Raw genomic sequence first — 22,130 nt, forward strand, 5'->3', positions numbered from 1 at the left:
TGCGCATTCTTTGGTCCCTGCAAAGACCATCTCTTAATCTGAGCTTCGCAGCCTTTAGAACCAAGATGTGACGGAATCTGGTATCTGTGTTAACAAGATCAATCTGGCTGCCCTGTTAAGTATAGATAGTAAGAGCCAATGTTTACGCAGGGAAACCCTGGGGAGGTTACTGACATTACTCATACCTCATTATGGATTAGATCAGGGTTCTGATCTAACAAGATGGAGAGTAGTAGTTGAATTCTTTAAACATTTTGAAGACAATCACAGAAAGGCTTCCTGTGATTTAGATATGGAGTGTGAGAAAAAGAGAGGAGTCAACAATAATTATTATTTGTCATCAATTCTTCAAAGAAAGGAATTGCCATTTATGGGGAAAAGGCTAGGAGGATCAGGACTGTGGTTGGTAATCAGTAGTTCAGTTTGGACAACTTACATTTGAGAGGCCTATAAGCATGTAGTGACTGATTTGCCTTTAGTCCTGAGACGTAACGAAAATGTTTTGAAGTATGAGTATGCTTGAATTTTACATTGTGCATTTCACATAAGGAAACAAACTCTATGAACCAGTGATGAACCACAATGGAAATAAATATAAGCTGAAGTAGAAATAAAAGCCAGCTCATTAATTCAGCACCTGATTTTCTTTGTTAGGGCATAGAACGAGGTTTAAGAAATATGTATAAAATAATTATTAGCTATTTACAAGTGTTCTTCCTGATAAAAGCTAAATCTTGCTCATCAAAAAAAAAAAAACTATAGAAACAAAATTTCCTGGTTCATAGATTGATTATTAGTAAATTAAACGTTGTATTTTTTGGGTTAATTTCATTATTAGTAAAAGAAAGCTGTCAGATTTCTTAATTCTTGGATTCCCCACCTCCTCTGAAAAGTCCATAATTTCTGACTCCATAAGTAATCATCTACCTTCACTAATGTCAGAACAATTCAAATTCATTTCTAATTTGAGAAATGAGCATCTGATGAAAAAGTTTATCAGTATAAACAATCTGAAATAAAAGGGGATATTATAGAATGTTTTGAGCTTCTACTTATAGAGACATTTTGTGTTTTCATGCTCCTGTTTCAGGTAAGGTATATAGACTTTTTACTTTATCATCTTTCCCCAAATTAAAATTATAAAATGTTATAAATGATTTTTCCCTAAGGTGTTAACCGACAACTAAGGACTATAATGGAATTAAAATATGAGTACCCTTCTAATTGCCCCATACTTTGTCCTTCCCTCCTTACTCCCTTAATAAGCATTATCTATCCCTGTTCTAAGCACAAGATTCCATTTTCTGGTTGACCATTAACCATTAATAATCGAACCATGATATATGAGTTATCTCAACTTTCCCTTGGGGTCAAAATAAAAGTAATTTCAAACAGCTGCAAGTGTTAGTATGCTAAATGGAATATAACCCAAATAGAATGACAGCGTGAAATAAAACGTAGATATCTAAGTATAAGTACAGGCTTACTTTTAATTATTTACAAGTCTTGTAAAATATTTCTAAGAGAAACCCAGTGACAATTATTCTCCAGTGAATTATGATGCTTCTAAATCAAATGCTCCCTGAGTGGAGCCTTAAGTGGTATCAAGTGTTTATTGATGAGCTAATGGTTTCAGAAAAGCATGTAGTATCAATGCAAATAAAATAAGAGGCCCAGATTTAGCTACAACTTTTGTGATGTGGCCTAGTTTACTGTTTCTCAAAATTGTATGTGCCTTTGAGGATATTGCTAAAATGCAGAATTTGTTTCAATAGATCAGATTGAGCACTAAGATTATGCATTTCTAATATGCTCCCAGCAGATGATAGCTCTGCCAACTGTTGGGGCAATGTTCTGAAAAGCAAGGGTCGGATCAACATTCCCCAAAGTTAGTTTCACCTAACTTTGAGATATCTTATGGAAAAGGATTGCTTCACGAGGGGTGGCATATTCTCTCTCTTGGATTTGTGATGGACATTAGTACCAAAAAATCACAGAGTAAGGAAACAAACTCAGTATTTTTATTGTAGTAAAATAACCTCACATGTAATATATCTGTCCTTTTACATTTTCAAGTGTGCAGTATAATGTTAATTATAACCACAATGTTGTAGAACTGATCTCCACAACTTTTTTGTCTTGCATAACTGAATCTTTATGCCCACTGAAGAGCAACTCTTCCTCTCTTGCTTCCCCAGCTGCTAACAATCACATTTCTACTTTCTGTTTCTATGGATTTTATTACTTTATATACCTCATCTTAATAGAATCCAAGGCTATTTCACTATAGAATACTTCAGAACACTCAGAACATATATAAGTAATAGTCATATGTAAGGTTATATTATTTACTGAGAGAAGCTAAATTCCTACCGGATCTGCCATTAATGGTTGGATAGTTTGTCATGCCGTAGTCATGAATACCAAGCTTGTATTAACACAAAAGAGTAAATAACTGTGAGATTTTAATATAAAATTTAAACTTTAAAATAAGTATTTTGAAATTATAGGTATCATAGTGTGGAGGAAAGGAAAACGGCTTTATAGTCAGACAGACACAAATTTGATTCCCAACTTTGGTTCTTACGTATTTGCACTCACCAACCCAAGTCATATATTGGATCTTTTTAAGCCTCATTTTTCTTTCTCTGAAAAATGTCTTTTGTAATTCCACTATTATGGAATTTAATAAAATTAAAAATAACATTGTGCCTTGTAAAGAGTGAAAATCCAATAAATCAACAAATTGTAGCTCTTTTATGATTACCAAAACTGAATGATTAAAATATAAGGTTGGTGAGTTCCACAAATAATGTGTTTCTATTACTACTTAGACTCTGCCTGGGCTAGGTCTTTGGTAAATAATATAAAGTAATACAAAAACTCTACTCTGTGATTAGAATCATGTTTCAACATGCTTTATGAGCTCTTTTTATATAGATTTTTGGTAATATGCTTTCAAAATTATTGGCAAATCTATTCTTTGTCTGTACTTCGAGCTGGATAATGGAAAATGATTTATACAGGTTTATTGAATTTACAAGGGTTAGAGTAAGCCACATTAATTATTGCTATGTCATTCTTGCAGGCTAGCAGGACCTGAGACAAAACATAAGCCAAACTAAATATAATTAGCATTAAAATGACTTAAGCATTAAAAATAATCGAAGTGGTCCTGAAATGTCTTATTCTTGTCAACAAAAGAAAATCATGCTTGTTTGCAAACATTCATTTTAATTGCCTTTCTCCCATTTTCTAAAATCTGAGAAGTATTTTAGTTCCCCTATCATACTTCTCAAATATTTTTTTGTTATTGACATTACAACCTACACTGTCATAAATAATTAATCTGACTTTTAAAACTAGGTGATGAAATCTTACGGGACAAATGCCAGGTGCCCATTTCCCTAAAAAGTAATCATTTATTTTTTCTATCCAAATGTACATTATTCAATGTCAGTAAGTCTTCTGATCAGTTCATTCTCTTTAGAGTATAAATTTTTTCTTCTAAGCTTAGTAATTTTGGGTTGAATTTAAGGAACAAACTCACCAAAGAAAAAAATGCTTTTACATGGGGATTCTATCCAGTTTCCGCTCAATAGACCTTGAATGAGCAGTACTAAATATTTACCTCGGACCCATAATGGTAAAAAAAAAAAAAAAAAGAGAGAGAGAGAGAGCTCAACAAATTAAAGGGTAGATAAAATGAAGAAATTCTAGAAAAATAGAATAAGAGAAAACTGAAAGTTTTGTAAGTAGAGCTATAGGGAAGGTGCTGCAATCATAAAGGACTTGGGGTATAGTCGATAATGATGGACAAGAATCAGGTTTCAGTTTGATGGACAAGACATCTACCCGTATAGTATGAGCTGAGGGATGCCAGTGAGGGAAAGCTAAGACTATATTCTCTGGATATCTCCTGGAAATCAATTCTTCCAATTCCAGTTATACTATGACAGTTCTCCCAGTGGATTTCTGTAAGTGGGACTCAAAGTCAGAATAAAAGAGCTACCTAGGCTGATTCCAGAAAATGTAGGTCTCTTTTAGTTGGATCAGGGCTGATGTTTAGCAGGTAGATACCCTTTGGCTCTATTAGCTGTAAATTTATTTTCACACTTTGTTGGTGTTTGATAAAAAGCTGGTGCCAGGATTACCCATGTGTCCCCTTTATAAGCCTACTCAGCTTCATCCCTGGTTACTTCTGAATTCCTGAAATCAGGCAAATGAAGTGGTGATATCTAGTACAACAGGACATTCCAGGATACTCCAGCATTATGTGTGGTATAACTTCCGATACATAGACACCTGTGCCAAAGCAGGTGTCAAATATTTGGGCTTTGATCCTTGGGGTGGGATATTAGCTGTGGACTTCAAAAAGAAAAGGGGCTTCAATGTTAATGAAAGTCTGAAATGGGCTCTTTGATGTGAGAATGGGACCAAAGGGTCCAAAGCAGAATTTTGTCTATTTTAAAATTTGTCTGAATTAAAATGGGTGTATCGATATAATTAAAATAAAGTTAAACTACAAGCATTTCTCCTTTCATGAGCTTAGGTTACAATTATACTAAAGAAAAAGAAACATTTATGATCTTTTCTTCTGTTGTGCTGGGACTGGCATTTACAAATACATTATGAATTGTATTTTCTTTCTTTTTTTTTTTTTTTTTACTATTGTGGGCCAGTCGGTTTTTTATTTTTTATTTTTTTTAATTTTTAATTTTTTTTAAGATTATATTCATTTGCGAGAGAGAGAATGAGAGACAGAGAGCATGAGAGGGAGGAGGGTCAGAGGGAGAAGCACACTCCCTGCCGAGCAGGGAGCCTGACATGGGACTCGATCCCGGGACTCCAGGATCATGACCTGAGCCGAAGGCAGTCACTTAACCAACTGAGCCACCCAGGCGCCCCAGGCCAGTCGGTTTTTTAAAAAGGTATTTCCCAACTCATCTCCTATCACTTCTGGATTGACAAAGTGAAAATCCAGGGCTCTAGCCATAGTTGAACTTGACGGGTTCTTTCATGACCAGATGCCTGGGCACATGCTGCCCCTTTTTCCTGGGATATCTGTCACCTTTTATTACATGAGTAATACCCCTGCAACCTTCAAGGTTCAGATCAGATGACATCCCTACCTCCAGTGCTCATTCTCTGCACTTGTGGTGTTTCACCTAATGTAGACATCTACAAACATATACCTAATGAATTATTTCAGACAAACTTCTAAAATTACTTTTATAAACACTTCAGACAAACTTACTTTTTTATTGTTATGTTAATCCCCATACATTACATCATTAGTTTTTGATGTAGTGTTCCATGATTCATTGTTTGCATATAACACCCAGTGCTCCATGCAGACCATGCCCTCTTTAATACCCACCACCAGGCTAACCCATCCTCCCACCCCCCTCCCCTCTAGAACCCTCAGTTTGTTTCTCAGAGTCCATAGTCTCTCATGGTTCGTCAGACAAACTTTTAAAATTACTTTTATAAACATTAAAAAGGAGGAGAGAAACGTGTCTGGCTTTGTAATATATTCATCACATCTATTAAAAGAATATTCCTTCTGAAGTATTTTTTAAAACGATAATTATCTGAGTAAGAAATTAGACAGTCCTACCTTTTTATTTGAAATAGTAAGTTTCAAGTGATCTTGATCTTGAGATAAAAATCTTTTTGTCTTCCCAGTTGTTACTTTTTTGCATGTAATTGTCTAACGTTTTTATAGCTTTATTTGCACTTCTAGATAGTGTTGTATGAATACATATGCAGGTTTGAATTCTATGACTTGAATTAATCACTTCTCTTTTTTTTTTTAAGATTGTATTTATTTATTTGACAGAGAGAGAATGAGAGAGCACATGAGAGGGGGGAGGGTCAGAGGGAGAAGCAGACTCCCTGCCGAGCAGGGAGCCCGATGCGGGACTCGATCCAGGGACTCCAGGATCATGACCTGAGCCCAAGGCAGTCGCTTAACCAACTGAGCCACCCAGGTGCCCCAGAATTAATCACTTCTTAAGAAAAATACAGATGTCCTTCTGGAGAATGCCATTACATTAATTATAATGCATTTCCTGATTGCATGAACATTGTTTCCCCTCCTAATACATAAAATTTATAAACAAACCTATGAGATAGATTTTTCTGACATAAGGTCTCTTTTTACTTACCTCAAAATACTTTAAATTAATACAAATTTTGTGTAACATGGGATTCAAAGCCAGGCAGTGTGACTCTGGAGTCTGTCCAGCTAAGCTCTAGCTTATATTTCTGCATCAGACATGAAAGGGGGAGGAAACAATGATTGCAAGAGAAGTTTCCAGAGAGCAAAAGGAATTAGAACAGAGTTTTGAAGAATGAAAAAATTTGGATGTGTGTGACAGAGAAGGAAAAGGGAGGTAATCATGAGGAAAGGAGTTACAGGAATATAGAAAGAAAGTTAGGAAAATACAACATATATTCATAAGTAGTGCAGTTCAGTGAGATAGGAGTTTTTGTTCAGAATTGTGGGAAAGATAATACGTTCACAGTGCTTTGCTGGATATTATTTGGTACATTATACCATTACTGCTATTAAAATAAGATGCATCCTTAAACTCATTTTGACATAAATTAATTTTAATATTGAAAATTATGTATTATTATATCTTAAATGTCAATGTTATTATTCTTCTGATACTTTCTTCTCACTGGCCCCACCCATTACAGTAAGACCATCATGTCGTGAATTTACTTGCTACTAGAAAAGAACACTTTTTAAAAGAATATATGCAGTTTGGACAAAAATAAAACCTTCTAGTAAACATTTTCTAGATAAGTATGGAAAATCAAAAAGTTGCAGTTCATACCACTGTTTCTTTTCAGGCAAACCAGTGATGATAGTGACAGAGTACATGGAAAATGGATCTTTAGATACATTTTTAAAGGTAGGTTTGAAATACATTTAATTATTCAAAGTGTTGTTTGTATGTTGACTATGATGTTGAAGTTGAAATTGAGCCACTTTAAAGCAGAACTTTTAAATCGATAGAAATATCTGGAGTCAGAATAGTTATACTTCAAAAAATAAAGTTTGGTTTAGAAATTGTCCTTTTCAGAAACTTAAACAAATCTAAATCGTATGTCCCTACAGTTTTATTTAAATGTTTGTTAATTTGCCTCCAAAAAAATGAAAGAAAGAGGGGATAAAGGAAGGGGGAAAAAAAGAAAAGAAGGACAGAAGGAAAGAAAAGGAAAGGGAGAAAAAAGAAGCTTTTTTACAAGAACCTAACTTTCTCAGAGTATATCATATCAGGCAGAGCAAGGAAAAAATGTCTAAAAGGTCCATGCAAATCATCTGTGTTGATGAAGGGGTCAGATAGGCTCATAACCCATCTGAGAGTCAGCCACTCTTGTACAAGAGGAATGGTCATGTAGTAATAGACAATATCACTAATGCTGTCAAATCTTCTGGGTTGCAGGAAAAGATTCTTTTTATGTGCAAGTGTCCAAATTTTAATTGTTGGTAACTCCCTGTATTACTAAATAGCTTGTGCCAGACAATGTAACATATTTGCAGGCCTGATTAAACCCATAGCCTGTTACTTCTTCACATTTCATGTGGCGACTACTACTATTGATTAGGCGAGGTGATAAGACAATGGCCTTTCTGAGGATTATTCCAGGGGCCTGTGCATTGATGACAGCAGTCTACTGACAAGGCCAAGTTTTCTTCTAATCTCCAGCCTCTACCAGATTTTGTTACCAAATATCTTATACATATCTTCAAGTTCTCTAGTCTCCTAAGGCCGTATCATTCCTATATTTCAAAATAATCATTAGTTGGGTCTTATGCTGTGTGTGTCTGTGCTAAGTCCAGCGCCCTTGACAAAGACAGCAAACTGCCAAGAAACACTAACGATGTCCTGGTCATTGCTCCGTCCTCTTCCTCCCATGTGCTCCTGAATAATCTCTTTTATCTCCTCCAGTCACTTCTTTTTTACCCCAATATGCCCATCCAGCTAGCTTATCTCAGAGCTCCTCAAAAAAGATACAGTGTTCATCTAAGGCAAGCACTAGGTTAGAGAGATGAACATACTAAACTAAACTGAGATTTTTGACAAGGGCTTTCAAAGCCTTGATCGGCTTTAACCAAGCAGAGGACTGATCCATATTACAAAGTTAATGATATATTTCATAACTTTTTTCCATTCTCCCTCAGATACAAATTGCATATGAAGTTGGTGAGAGTATTAATTTGGGGCTTGAAGACAGATCCTTTCAAATTTCCCCCAGTGATTGTTGTTGCTGGATTAATATTTCTGCATCATTTTAATAGAAAAATGACGGGCAATTCACCGTGATTCAGCTTGTTGGCATGCTGAGAGGCATTGCTGCAGGAATGAAGTACCTTTCCGACATGGGCTACGTGCATAGAGACCTTGCTGCCAGAAACATCTTAATCAACAGTAACCTTGTGTGCAAAGTGTCTGACTTTGGACTTTCCAGGGTGCTGGAAGATGATCCTGAGGCAGCCTACACCACGAGGGTAAGATCTAACAGAATGCATTTCTGAAACACATGGGGCACAATAACTCATTTTTTTTCCTACAGATACTGAAAACAAAAACTTTGAGTTCAAAGTGAATACAACAATATAAAAATTATTCAGAGTTTTAAATGTAAAAGAGAAAGTTAAAGATTCTCCTATATTAAAAGCAATTAATATTATATATATATATGAATATATAAACATGTATAACATTATTGGGTAACTTAAACTCTCTGCACTATAGTGTCTTCATTTGTAAAACAAATACAGAAATATGTAAACCTACCTTTTAAGGACTCATATGATAGGAAATAAAAGAACTATTCCTTCAAAAAGTTTTGATTTACTGGAGGTATTTTAATGCCTAATTACTTGCCTGACATGCTATATTAACTGTTAAGCCCACATCTATGGAAAATTGGTCACTAACTCATGTTGTCATAATTAGCATAAATCAACATCCTTTTCCAGCAAAATAATTGCTTCCTGAAACGATATGGTATGTATCCGACAATTCTTTCTGTGGAAAACTGTGGGTATTGGTACAGCAGAATTTTCTGAGCAGTCTATGTGGTGTACCTTTTGAGTGTGAATCCCTTATGAGACACTGTATTTTTTTAATTCTAAATCTTTTCAATGTCAAGATAATATGAAGTTAGATATCCTTAATGTTTCAACTCCTTGTGAAGCTAGAAATATTTATTACTGTATCTTTTTCACTATAAGATTTGGTTTACTTTTGTTTCAATACAGAAGAACACTTCTGGCATCTCGCATTCTTAAGATAGATATATTCACATTTGCTTATTTAATTCAATTTAAAAAAAATGACTTCTACTCATGGTCTAACAAACTTTTCATAGATTATAAGGCTTTTTTGTTTTTGTTTTTTTCAGTGTTGCTTTGTGACTCATGGATGTTTAGGGACTGTACTATACTAAAAATCAAGAGTAACTTATATAAGCAAACAAAGCCTTCTAATGGTTGGCTTAATAAATCAATAAATTAATTGATGGGATATCCCTCTTCTTCTAGACCTAATTATCATTGTCATTATTTGCCTTAAATGAAACCTTAATTAAGAATTCTCTTAGGATTAAAGTTACACTTAATAAACTTAGCCTAAGCAAGAAGGAGGTTATAGAAAAATCCATTCCCAGTATGATTGGTTGATGTCTTAGTTAAATGCATAAAATAGATTTGTCAAGGTCTGTGTCAATGTATCATGCTGGGGAGGGGGGGAAAGAAAGGAGAGGGGAAGCAGAGTTCCTGAGACCTTCAAGACTTACTCCTCTGAAACGAGTCATGATAGCAGTTTGTGGGAAATCCTTATACTGAGAGATGAGAAGATAAGGGAACTTCAGATAATTGTGACGTCATATATTGTGGTCAGAGGACCAGAAGAAAAATTCTAGGCTGAAGTTTGAAGTAATCAGCAAACTACAATTTTAAGAAAAATAGTGATAATATGTTATAGATATCACAATGACACATAGCCATACCTAGTGATGTGAACTTACCAATGAATATTTAATTAACAAAAGTATGTATCAGGAAAGTCTTCTTAAAGTGGTGTTGCCATATGTATAAGGGACAAATAATTTAAACATAGTTTGAATAGTTCAAATTAACCCCAGCTCACAGAGCAACTTCAAGCATTACATCAAACTTTTATTTCCTCATGTCTTGAAACTTTGGTTCATAAAGAGCAACTGAAGTCCCACTTCTTCTAATGTATGAATTAAATTATACCCTCTCTGCAAAATGGGAAGGCAAAGGCTAATCTTAACCTTTTTTACAAGAAAATATTCAAAGCCCATGCCTTTCCCCCTTAAATATATTTTTGCCTGTGGATGAAATGTTTGGTTTCCTGGGGTTGCCTGCAGGATATAAAAGTGTTTATTTTGTGAACTAAGAGGAAACCTACCAAACCAATTTTTTTTTTTTTACCACGTAAAAAACTCCAAACTTGATAATATCGTAAGTTTTTCCCCCGCAATCTAATTGCCATAATTTTTAATATGGTTAAATTAAATGAGAGACCTATCTCTTAAGTGAAAACAAAAACAGTCTGTAACAGAACAAACACAAAAATATGTTGGCAGAAAATAAGAGAAGTCAAGTCTAAAAGAAATTGCACAGTGACGGGGGAAAATATAACTATATCTGATTTTCACACTTGTCTTATTAACTGTTGAACCTCCCAAGGTTTCATTCAGCAATCAAGACTTCCCATTTATAACTCCTATGTTAAAGAAGGAAAAAACAAACAAACAAACAAACAAAAAAAACGCCCTGGGAATTTGAGTCCTTTACTCTCTGTTAGAAAGTCATGAGTATACCTTATTGATTTGCTGGACTGCCCTCTTTCCCTTCTTCAAGCTGACATCCTGATACTATAATTGAGATGTGGGTCCTGTATGTGTCCCAGTAGTCAAACAGAATTTAAACCAGATTTTCTTCCGGACAGGCAATTAGTAGTCAGTCTACAAGTGCTTACGGGCTGAGATATGTGAAAAGGAGACTGCATGCTGTCAAAGAGATTCACTTAAAAATGCTACATCTCTTTCTAGATCTTTCCAGTGAGGCAGCAATATCCTGAGATTCATTTGAAGTATGTGGGAATTATTTTATTCTTTTTCAATTTTAGGGAGGCAAAATTCCAATCAGATGGACTGCCCCAGAAGCTATAGCTTTCCGAAAGTTTACCTCTGCCAGTGATGTCTGGAGCTATGGAATCGTGATGTGGGAGGTTGTGTCTTATGGGGAGAGACCCTACTGGGAGATGACCAATCAAGACGTAAGTACGGAACTACTCTCCCTCAAGTTTGGAATGAAATGCTTTGTTCTCTGAGTCAGAACACAGAAAATTTTTTATTTCTCACAATGACAGTTGCCTAAAAAAGTGAAATACTTTGCTTACCCTCTGATCGGTTTGGTTGTTGAAATAGCCTTTATGCAGAAATTCAAAATAAGTTAGTACAAAGGAAAGGAAGTTACTATTACATAAAATCTCAGTCCCTTGCCAGACAGTGTTAGCTGTACTACAGTGACGGTTCACTCATTTTATGTCAGTACCATTTTCAAAGATGAAGAACGAGCCATCAGAGAATGAATACTGACAGCCAAGTTTTTATGATTTGCATTTGATAAAGGCAGCTAATACTCTAAACCGAAAGGATGAATGATATTGATCTAATAGTGGATGCTCTTAGGGGATAAAAAATAATAATCTACATTTCTTTAAATTAAAAAAATGTATGAAGAATTGGATTGTCTCTTTAATTTAGGGAAAAACACAGATTTGTTTTCTTATATAGAAAAATAATTCACACTTAGAATAATAGGATCCTGAAATTAAAGGAACTGTGAAAGAATCTTCTATTCAAGCTCAGAATGTTTATTATGTGATGCCTGACACATGGCTCTTTGGTCTTTGCTTTTGTAATTTTCCATTGTTAATATTCAATACAGTCCTTCCCATTTTGGATCACATTGAAATTTGATATTTTCCCTTCAGGTAACAACAACAACTATGAAAGCAGCTAACATTTCTTGAACCCTAACTATGTGCCACATACTGTCTTAAGTGTTTTATCAATTACCTCATTACTTCTGTCTAAAACCGGTATATGGAGCAGTCTTAACTCAACAGCATACTGATTTAAAACATTTATTTTTTTCCTCCAATTATTTCTTTCATCCATGCTCTGTAAAATCTCCCACTCCTATGCCTTTAGGGGTTATTAGACAGATACTACAGCTCTTCAGCTGCATTTTGTTGAAACAACAGTCCCATGCCAGTAATTAAGATTCAATTTCAGATATAAAAATTCAAGTCCAGTCTAAATCAAAGTCAATGCCATATCCATTTCAAAGTGGTTCCCACAACTACAGAGCCAGCCTGACCCTCACTACCTAGACTGAGAAGGAAGAATGGTCACGTTTTTGCTCCTCTTCCTCCTCTGTCAAAGTTTGTATCTAGATTTTTCAGAGTTGTCCTTGATGGATATGTAGAAAAGAAAGGGCAAGATTGTTTTTATGTGAGTTTGCTGATGTCTCCTGTGAGTCAGATACCCGAACACTGGTTCTCTAGTGAGGTATGTGTCAGAACTCTTGAGCAGACCCCGGGGAAGGCCTTGCTTTGCGGTCACTAGAGGATGAGGATGCACTCAGAGTTCCCAGAGTTCCTCTCACTTGCCGCCTTCTCCCAACCTCACGGTCTCTCGCTGTATAGTACACGTGTATATTTCACCTGAGGGAAACTCCTTCTGGTGGGTTGCTCTGCTGTTGTCCCTTCTTTTGGACTATTATTGCAGACTGCTCCAGTCAGCCTGCCTTCGTCAAATTTCTCTGGGTGAGAAACCAGGATCACACTTCAGCTTTTCCAAGAGTTATTTCACAGCGTTCTTCTCTGATAGCAACAGTAAATTTGGCTTAATGCATTCCCACTTCTCAAAAAGCCTACAGCAAGGCAGCCAACCGCCCCTTTTTGTAGTTACCTCAAATTGCTACAATTGGTTTTCTTTGTGTCCCACTCACTTGGCCTTGGGAGGGGTTGCTGACTTATATTTCTCTAAATTTGGGAGAACATAGTATCTATTCTCTTTAACTTTATGATTTTAGGGCTAGAGCTATGGTAAAAAAAAAAAAAAAGTATCACTGAACTCTTGTTATATATTTAACAGCTCATCAGAAAGATGCTATTATTATTCCTGTTTTGCAGTTAAGAAACGGAGCTTAGAGAATTTAAATGACTTAAGGTCACAAAAAATAATAAAAGTTACACCAGAAATTTCAACATGATTCTCTAAAATTTGTGTACCAAACTACCACACTGTCTCCGATTGAATCAATGTCTACTTCTTCCCTCTCATTTTCAACCAGTGATCCTGGGTCAGCCTTTTGAAAGAATAGAAAATATCCAACTCAATATATAATGATTACTCTGGATTTTTATAGTCTAAAGGAAGACCACACCTATTTGCTACTTACTATTCTCCAGATAGATACCAAATACTACCTTGAACTACAGCGTACTTCGCAGTTTGGCTTCTAACTTTTCTCAAGGCTTATGTTAATGCCATTCTGTCCTTTAATTTTTGTGGAAGTATTTTATTGTGCCACGCCAGCAAGTTTAGTTTCTTCACTCAAGGAGAATCTTTGTCCCTTATCTGCCTAGTTAACTTCTTCTCAAACTTATGATATTTTGACTTCTCATTCTGTCACTCAGAATTATTAGTCCTTCCCAGCTATGTGTCTGATATGTGTCGCATTGTCATCTACATTATTGGCAATTGTACCTGATATAGTTGCAACTGTCACAAATAAAATTATAGACCATAGTAGAACATGATGTTAGGTGAATGCTTATGAGTGTTTCTGTTGATCTTCACTGGGCGTGCTCATGTTCCTGGGGTTGGCTGGTCTCTACCGACACACATTGGCTAATCCATGTGGCCTTCATGTTCCTCTGGAGACCTGCAGACTAGCCTAGATGTGAACTCATCTGTCAAGTGAATGAGGGGCCAGAATGATCCCAGTTGTACCCCATTCGGTAACATATCTGCTAAAATCACATTAGCCAATCCCATAATCAGGAGATTGATCCAATCACACGGCCCATAGTGAATGGGCAATATAAAGTTATATGAAGAAGGACGTAGAAACAAGAAGGTACAAAGGATTTGGGACACATATGTTTTTCTGATTTCAACCATTTGAGAGTCTTGATATTCTATCAGATAACTTTATTTCAAACTATTTAGAAAAATAAAAGGGAGTGCTGATATAAATTCTCAGGAAATTGTAACAATAAAACCTAGTATTTTGGCTTTGGCTGGGTTGTCCAAGAATCTAAATAAGGTTTACAGGAAATGATTATACAATTGCAGATCTTCCTAAAATGTCTGATTTTAATAAAATGAACAATAAAAGCTATATATTTTCTCAGCAAGTTCACAATCTTTAGTGGGATTTAGTTTCTACATATAGCACTAAGTTTGATATCCTCAATTGCTATCCCAATTTGTATTCAAGAAACATGACAGATCTACTGTATTTGAAAATCATGATCACTGAATATTTCTTTGGAAACAAATTCTCAGAGAGCAAAATAGAAGTACTGATTTGGTGTTTTGAATGATATATCCCATAATCTCTACATTGCAGATACTATCTAATTCTAAAAAGGCTTTGCAACATGAAAATATGACATTACCAAACATGCAGAATATTCTAAATCTCTCAGAGGAGACCTTCCACTATGTCAAGGGGACAGAATGCTGCAGTCAGTTTCTTTTGATTTAGGATTGCTTCTGTCATCACAGAGAAAAAAAAATAACAACACATAATAAAAATAAACTAGAATGACTAAGATAATTTTAATACCAGACCATAAACTCCGATTCAAGCCTAGGAAGCTAAGATAATATCCTGAAGTCAGTAGAAGCTTCTTTATTTGATAGCAAATATTTTAAATGTCAACATTTTTCTGAACTTAAAATCAAAACCAAAATAAGAAGAGGTTTAATTGCATTGCATTTTTATATTTAGTGACAGTGTCTTTCTCTTGTATTTATTGGGAAATGTATGAATATGTAGAATACACTAAGCATGTAGATTACAAAATGTTTTAAAAACTCATTTATCTTTCTCAATCTTCTCATGTTAGAATTATTTTTGTTCTTTTGTTTTTTTTTTGACAGTCAGTTTTCTATTACTATTTCTGTTGGCCTAGATCTTACTCTAAGGCAGCAAGAACTTTTGACCCAAAAGGATGTCAACCTACTTTGTACTGGGTGTGCTTCTCATCCTCTTTCTATTCTTTGTTGTAATTTCTGATGGGACAAAAAAGATATCTATATACATCTTTTATTGCTGGACTATTTCATGGTAAAAGAATATTTTATGATAGCACACGGCATGTTATAATTAAAGTATGATGTTTATACCACATAGACAAGAAAATGATACAAATATGTTGTCTCCCTCATCCCCCAAGGAGAGCCAGTTGTTAAATATTTACCAGTACATCACTGAGTATGTGATGCTCCCACACATTCTTCACTTGGAAGACCATGCCTTCACTGAGTGATATGCTGTCTGGGATTCAGTGTTTGTGGATCAAGCATTGTAAAGCTTGTAATGCTGGCTGAGGCTCTGTGAGCAGCAAAAGCAAACTGTACCCAGAATGAGTATATATATCCGAAAGGACGAAACCACTGACCCTGACATGAAAAAACAGCCCAGTAGAGTCAACTTGCCACAAGAGAATAGTGCCATATTGGGTACTCAGTATTGAAGTTTTATGTATTTCGAGAAGTAGCATTCTTAAAATTGTGTTCAGACTGCTAATTTACATGTCAGTGCCAAGAAAATGCATAGTTTAAAATAATATTCAGATCTAGGGACACCTGGGTAGCTCAGTCTATTAAGTGTCTCCCTTGGCTCAGGTCATGATCCCAGGGTCCTGGGATCGAGCCCCACATCGGGCTCCTTGCTCAGTGGGGAGCCTGCTTCTCCCTCTGCCTGCCACTCCCCCTGCTTGTGTTCTCTCCCTCTCTCTGTGTGACAAATAAATAAAATCTTTAAAAAAAAATAATACTTCAGATGTAGCACATATGAACTCGTGCCAGATTGTCTGTAAGACTTCTGGTTGTCTTTTTCTTTTTTCTCTTTCTTCCCTTTGTCTATCTCAACCATCCACATTAACAAACGTAGTAGTAATAAGAAAGTCAATTGAGATTATGATTCATTTGGTTATACATTATAAACTGTATGATAAAATGAATAGCCTAAATTGCACTTTGATAGATTTCAAGCATTTCACAAACTACCAGAGTATGAATGCCATTCATTTCTCTCCCAAACTATGAAGGAAACAGTAGTTAAAAATGAAAAAAAAAATTAATGTGTCTAAATATAAAATCTGAAGCTATAGTTTAAATATACTTGGAAGATAAATTCTAAAGATGAATTTAGAATTAAATTCAATGACCTAATTTCCTGGACCAAGTACTTAAGTTAACTTAGAGACATGGCATTATATTTCTGTATATAAATTTACCTGAAAATAAAACTGATTAATATATTCTGGAAATAATGTCTCAAATCAAATAACTTATGAAATTCCTGTAAAATTAATGACTTGGTTTAATTTATTCATTTCATAGTCACATATGAAGACTAGCTGCTCAGTGGAGGAAAGACAATATTTAAAAAAACATAGGTGCTAAATAAAAAATAGAGCTTATTGGTAGCAGCTTTGGGAAAAAATTCATTATGAAATAAATTAAGTTTAAAGTAAGTAAAAATCTCTGTTCTCACCGCATAGTGAAATATTTCATGACTTAAACTATATTAGGACATTTTATTTTGGTACATATATGTTATTAAAGATAATAGCCACTGACATCAGCAATAAGAAGTCTTATAATAAGTAAATTAATAGATATCATTTATAATGATTATAATAATTTATTATAAATATTTATTATAAATCATTTTAATCATTATAATACATCCATCAATATATAAGTTCAAATGATACTTTTTATTTTTTTATTTTTGTTCTTTTATTTGATTACCAATGAGAATAAATGTTTTCTCAAAATTTATTTAGGCTTTTTTTTTTTCTTTTGGGAAGTTTTGGTTAGTATCTATTTCTCATGAATCTGTTGTTTTATCATTGTATTTTTCAGTATTTATGAACTTTTTAACATATTAGGTAGGCCAGTCATATATTATAGTTTTCATAACAGTTTCTACCATGGTTTACCTTTTACTTTTTTAATATTTTTTGAGTTAACTAGGGTGGTAGGTGACTCTCAGGAATTTCGCTCATAGTTATCCAGTTATTTATCTGACCATTTATTTTTGGAGTCCTGGAGTACTTTTTATTTCTCTGCCTGAACTTAACTATTTGTACTTCTCAGGAAGTTTTATTTTATGCCTTTCCCAGGGAGATATATACCACATCTGACTTCAAATTGTGACCAAGTGCTGATGACTCTCACCTTTACATTATCATCTCAAATATCCCCGGCACCCTAGCCAGATTCCTGCAAATTGCCATCTGGGTGTTCCCCACTCACCCCAAACAAAACAAGCCCCAAATTATACTTGTCAACATTCTTTACCCCCCATAAATGTGTTAACCTAAAGTAAAGAGCAACAGCTATCCAGTGTGAGAAGTCTGAACTTGCTTTATTTCGGATACGTTCCCTCCTCTCCCCTCTACCCTTATAACATAAATGTCCCCTAAATCTGCCATTTCATCTTCTTTCCATATGCCACTGCTTTTCTTCAGATGCCATTTCCTTTATCATTGAGAGACTGGTTTCTTTCCAATCTTTCAAAACTGTTTTTGTAAATTTCCTATTCTAATAACTGTATTTATATTTTTCCATTTGTCAAATCAAATCTAAAGTCTTTGTCAAAAAATGTAATTAGCTTTACTAGTTAAGGAAATATGCACAATAGGATTTTGAGAAATATGTTTATTATTATTGGCTTTAGTATCACTTAAATATTTAAATTTTCTAGAACTGAAACCTGTATTATGTTAAGAAGAAATCCATAAATGGATTTCTTCTGTAGTTAGACATTTTGATGACAGCAGCAACATTATAAATGTTTTTGATAAAACAATTTCACAATTAGACCAATACTCATATGTGTGGTTTTATTTAAAATCAATGATGTTTGTAATGCTATTTAAGCAGTCATTCCAAATTCCTGACAGAAATCAGTAGATGATAATAAACAGCCAGACTTTGACATTATTAAATGATACATGAGACAGTTATGCTAATTTAGCCTTTGACTTATCCATCATTTACCATCCAAAAGTCTCTTCTGAAGTAAAATTGCAGTTCTATTACTTTAAAAAATGTGTGTCTGCCCATAATTTTTCATTAAAAAGACATTAACTTTTCAGAGAAATCACTAAAAAAATGTAATCCCTGTTTGATTCCAGAATGCAAAGATAAATAAAACATGAACATTATTCTTATGTCAATTTTACAAATCACCCTTCATCAAGATTTTATGTAAAAATGATTACCATTTATTTTCTTCATGGTATGTGAAGAAAACCTATCATTTTACATTGTGATAACGTATTTACTTTTTTATGTTGTTTTGCAGCAAATGGAAGTAATCAGAGATTTTAAAGATAATGATGCTGGTTATTACTGCAAGAGTAAGACTAAGAAAGGATGAACGTTGGATAGTAGGAAATTTCTCAGGCTACTCCGTACTAAATATGTGGTGTTGAGTATGGCTCTGTTCTGCTTTCCACAGGTGATTAAAGCAGTAGAGGAAGGCTACCGTCTGCCAAGCCCCATGGACTGCCCTGCTGCTCTCTATCAGTTAATGCTGGATTGCTGGCAGAAGGACCGAAATAGCAGGCCCAAGTTTGATGAGATCGTCAACATGTTGGATAAGCTGATACGTAACCCAAGTAGCTTGAAGACGCTGGTTAATGCATCCAGCAGGTATGAAGCCAGACTTGAGAGATTTTCCTAATGTAGTTAATTCACATTGATGCCATCAACATTAAACCAATAAAATCATTTTTTTAAGATTTTATTTATTTATTTGAGAGAGAAAGAATGAGACAGAGAGAGCATGAGAGGGAGGAGGGTCAGAGGGAGAAGCAAACTCCCCGCCTAGCGGGGAGCCCGATGCGGGACTCGATCCCGGGACTCCAGGATCATGACCTGAGCCGAAGGCAGTCGCTTAACCAACTGAGCCACCCAGGCGCCCAAACCAATAAAATCATTTTTATACACTTTAATCTATAGATCTATTTGACACTAATTTATCTAAATACAGTTTTTGTATAATGTTACTCTCTTACAATAAAATATTATTATTAAATAATTTAAATAATTAAAAGCACCAATGCCTAATCTAACTGTAAATGCCAGTTTCAGTAAAATGTTTACTGTAGCCAAGTTTAGGTAACATAAAAAAAGTAAATGAGGGGCGCTGGGGTGGCACAGTTGGTTAAGCATCAGACTCCCTATGGGCTCAGGTAGTGAGTGATCTCAGGGTTGTGAGATAAAGCCCCATGTCAGGCTCCCTGTTGATCAGGGAGTCTGCTTGGGATTTTCTCTCCCTCTCCCTCTCCTTCTGCCTTTCCCACTTGTGCTCTCCCTCTCTCTCAAATAAATAAATAAATCTTTAAAATCACTTTTTTTTTAAAAAAGCTCAAATGTATGTATTTTGATGTGTTTTGGATCTCACATAGGTGTGTATGGGGCAAAATAAGATTGTAAGATCATATGGAAAAGCCAAATAAGCACTGTTATATTATAAACCAGATATATCTAACAATAATTACTCTTTGATTTCTTTATAACAGATTTTAGTGTCTGTCATGTTTTATGAACAGTGACAGCTCCTTTAGAGATTCTTTGCTCTTATTTGGTTGTACACAGATATTTGGCTAATCATCCTCCTACTGTGAAGTTGGAACAAGACTTAAAGCTGATAAATGAGTAATTTGTGGAAAAAATTGGTATGAACAAATGAACATTTTAAAAAGTTTTCTGAATGTACATGAATACATTTAAATAATTCTGCATATTTGTAAAACATACTTTTCTCTTTAACCTGATTAATTACAGAATTATCCTCTCAGAAAAAAAAAAAAAAACAACAGTTTGATTCTGTACTTTAAAAAAAATTGCCAGATTGTTATTTTCACTATATTTGAGGAAGTTTTTTATTTTTACAAGAAGTGTAACCAAATTGGCTGCCTATTAGTGTGAACTAAATGAGAAATAATTTGTTGATAAAGTTACATAAGTCCTATGATTCCGACATAACATTTGTTTACTAGGCAAAAAGTCATTTTTAAATACAAATGAGGAATGAATCTTCGACTTCTGTTCAAGCATCATTAACTTTCTGTAGTAGCAACTGGAGAATTTATCTTCTTAGCGATTATTCCTTATGTTGTTCCTGAAATATCTACTTTTAAATTATTTATCGTCATGTAAAATATTAAGCATTTCTTTCATCTACTTGTTTGAATTACGTTAAGTTGTCACAAATGGACCTAAAGAAAGGAAATCATAAAACGACATTTGATGTTCTAAATTGCATTAGTTTATATTGCTATCATTATAGATTCAGAGCAGTTTAAGAATCTCCAAAAAATTTCATATTTTTTTGTGTGCAATATATAGAAGGAGCTAGGTAAGTTTTATTTATTTATTTATTTATTTATGACTTTATTTATTTATGACTTTATTTATTTATTTGACAGAGAGATAGAGAGAGAGCACAAGTACGCAGAGTGGCAGGCAGAGGGAGAGGGAGAAGCAGGCTCTCCGCTGAGCAGGGAGCCAGATGTGGGGCTCTATCCCAGGACCCCAGGATAATGACCTGAGCTGAAGGCAGCTGCTTAACTGACTGAGCCTCCCAGGTGCCCCTTCATTTAAACAGATTTGGCTTAAGACTGTACCATTCACTAGCCATCTTTTTTCAGGCATCTACAAATCTTAATTCCAAAAGGTGTTAGTCCCTGATCATTGTCTTTTCCTTTATTCCCACCCATGTCAGAAAACTTGGTGATTTCAGTAACCATGTAGATGATGTTTGAATATCTCTCAGTACATTGAAATATTCTTCTTCAATGATTTTGGTCTCTGTCCTACCTTGAACTCTCCTTCTCATAGTCATGTTCTAGAATTTGTTATTACCTAAAATTGGCAACTCTTCCGTAATTTCAACTTCAAGATCCTACTCTCCAAATATTTCTTCCTATATTTCTATCTTCATCAAATCTTTGACTCCCACTGCTTAAAGGCTACCAGTTACAAGGAATCCATTTATTCATCCAGATAGTCATGTGTCCACATTGTGTCATGCTATGGGCTAGGTGCTGATTATACAGCTTTAAGCAACACACTACTGGAGGAGAGAGATATTGAACAAAATAAAAACATTAAAAAACAACTTTGGTTTTGCAGTAGAGAGTAAGAATAGAACTTAGGAGGATAACTCAGAGGCTAGACTAGTTGTGCAGGTAAGACATGATGATGTCTTGCACTAAAGTGGCAATAAATGAGATAGAGAAGAGTGGTCAGATGTGCAATATATTGGAGGTAAAATGGAGAGTACACACAATGATAGATTGTGAGGGGATTGAGGACAAGGAAGGAGTGAACTGTTGGATCATATCCTGGAGTAGGGTGGACTTCAGGAGGAATTGGATGTGAAAAAGATGAGAAGTGTGGTTTCAGACATGTTGAGGTGATATTCCTATGAGAAATATGGAGGTGTGAAGTAGCTGTATGAATATATGAGAAACCTAGGCTGGAGGTAAAAATTGAAGGAAAATAGATGCTACTTGAAGCATAAAAGTGGGTAAAATTGCCTATAATGGAATTCTGGCCTGAGCAGAGAAGATATAGGGCCAAGTCCTAGGTCCCTCCAAATTTTAAAGTCAGGAGGAGTAGCAGGCAAAAGGAGATTGAAGAGAAGTCAAGGAATATTCAATATCATAGTAGCCAAGGAAGAGAGAGAATTATTCAAAAAAGGTTGAGACAAGGTAGGATTCCAAAAGGGTGGTGGTAGTGGTGGA

At 34.9% G+C, this 22,130-nt stretch overlaps 1 protein-coding gene across 6 annotated transcripts in view; it reads left to right on the forward strand.

Moving 5' to 3' along the window:
* Positions 1 to 22,130, forward strand: part of EPHA5 (EPH receptor A5) — a 341,721-nt gene that overhangs the window by 310,407 nt on the left and 9,184 nt on the right. For all 6 annotated transcript variants that reach the window (XM_035004891.1, XM_035004894.1, XM_035004893.1 and 3 more), the window contains 4 exons: positions 6,865 to 6,926; positions 8,318 to 8,527; positions 11,181 to 11,330; positions 18,836 to 19,029. In XM_035004891.1, coding sequence (XP_034860782.1) covers positions 6,865 to 6,926; positions 8,318 to 8,527; positions 11,181 to 11,330; positions 18,836 to 19,029 — 616 coding nt within the window. The remainder of the gene's footprint in view (positions 1 to 6,864; positions 6,927 to 8,317; positions 8,528 to 11,180; positions 11,331 to 18,835; positions 19,030 to 22,130) is intronic.

Source organism: Mirounga leonina, unplaced genomic scaffold (genome assembly GCF_011800145.1).
Source record: "Mirounga leonina isolate KUSES-001 unplaced genomic scaffold, KU_Mleo_1.0 Mir_129, whole genome shotgun sequence".
Classification (NCBI taxonomy): Eukaryota; Metazoa; Chordata; class Mammalia; order Carnivora; family Phocidae; genus Mirounga; species Mirounga leonina.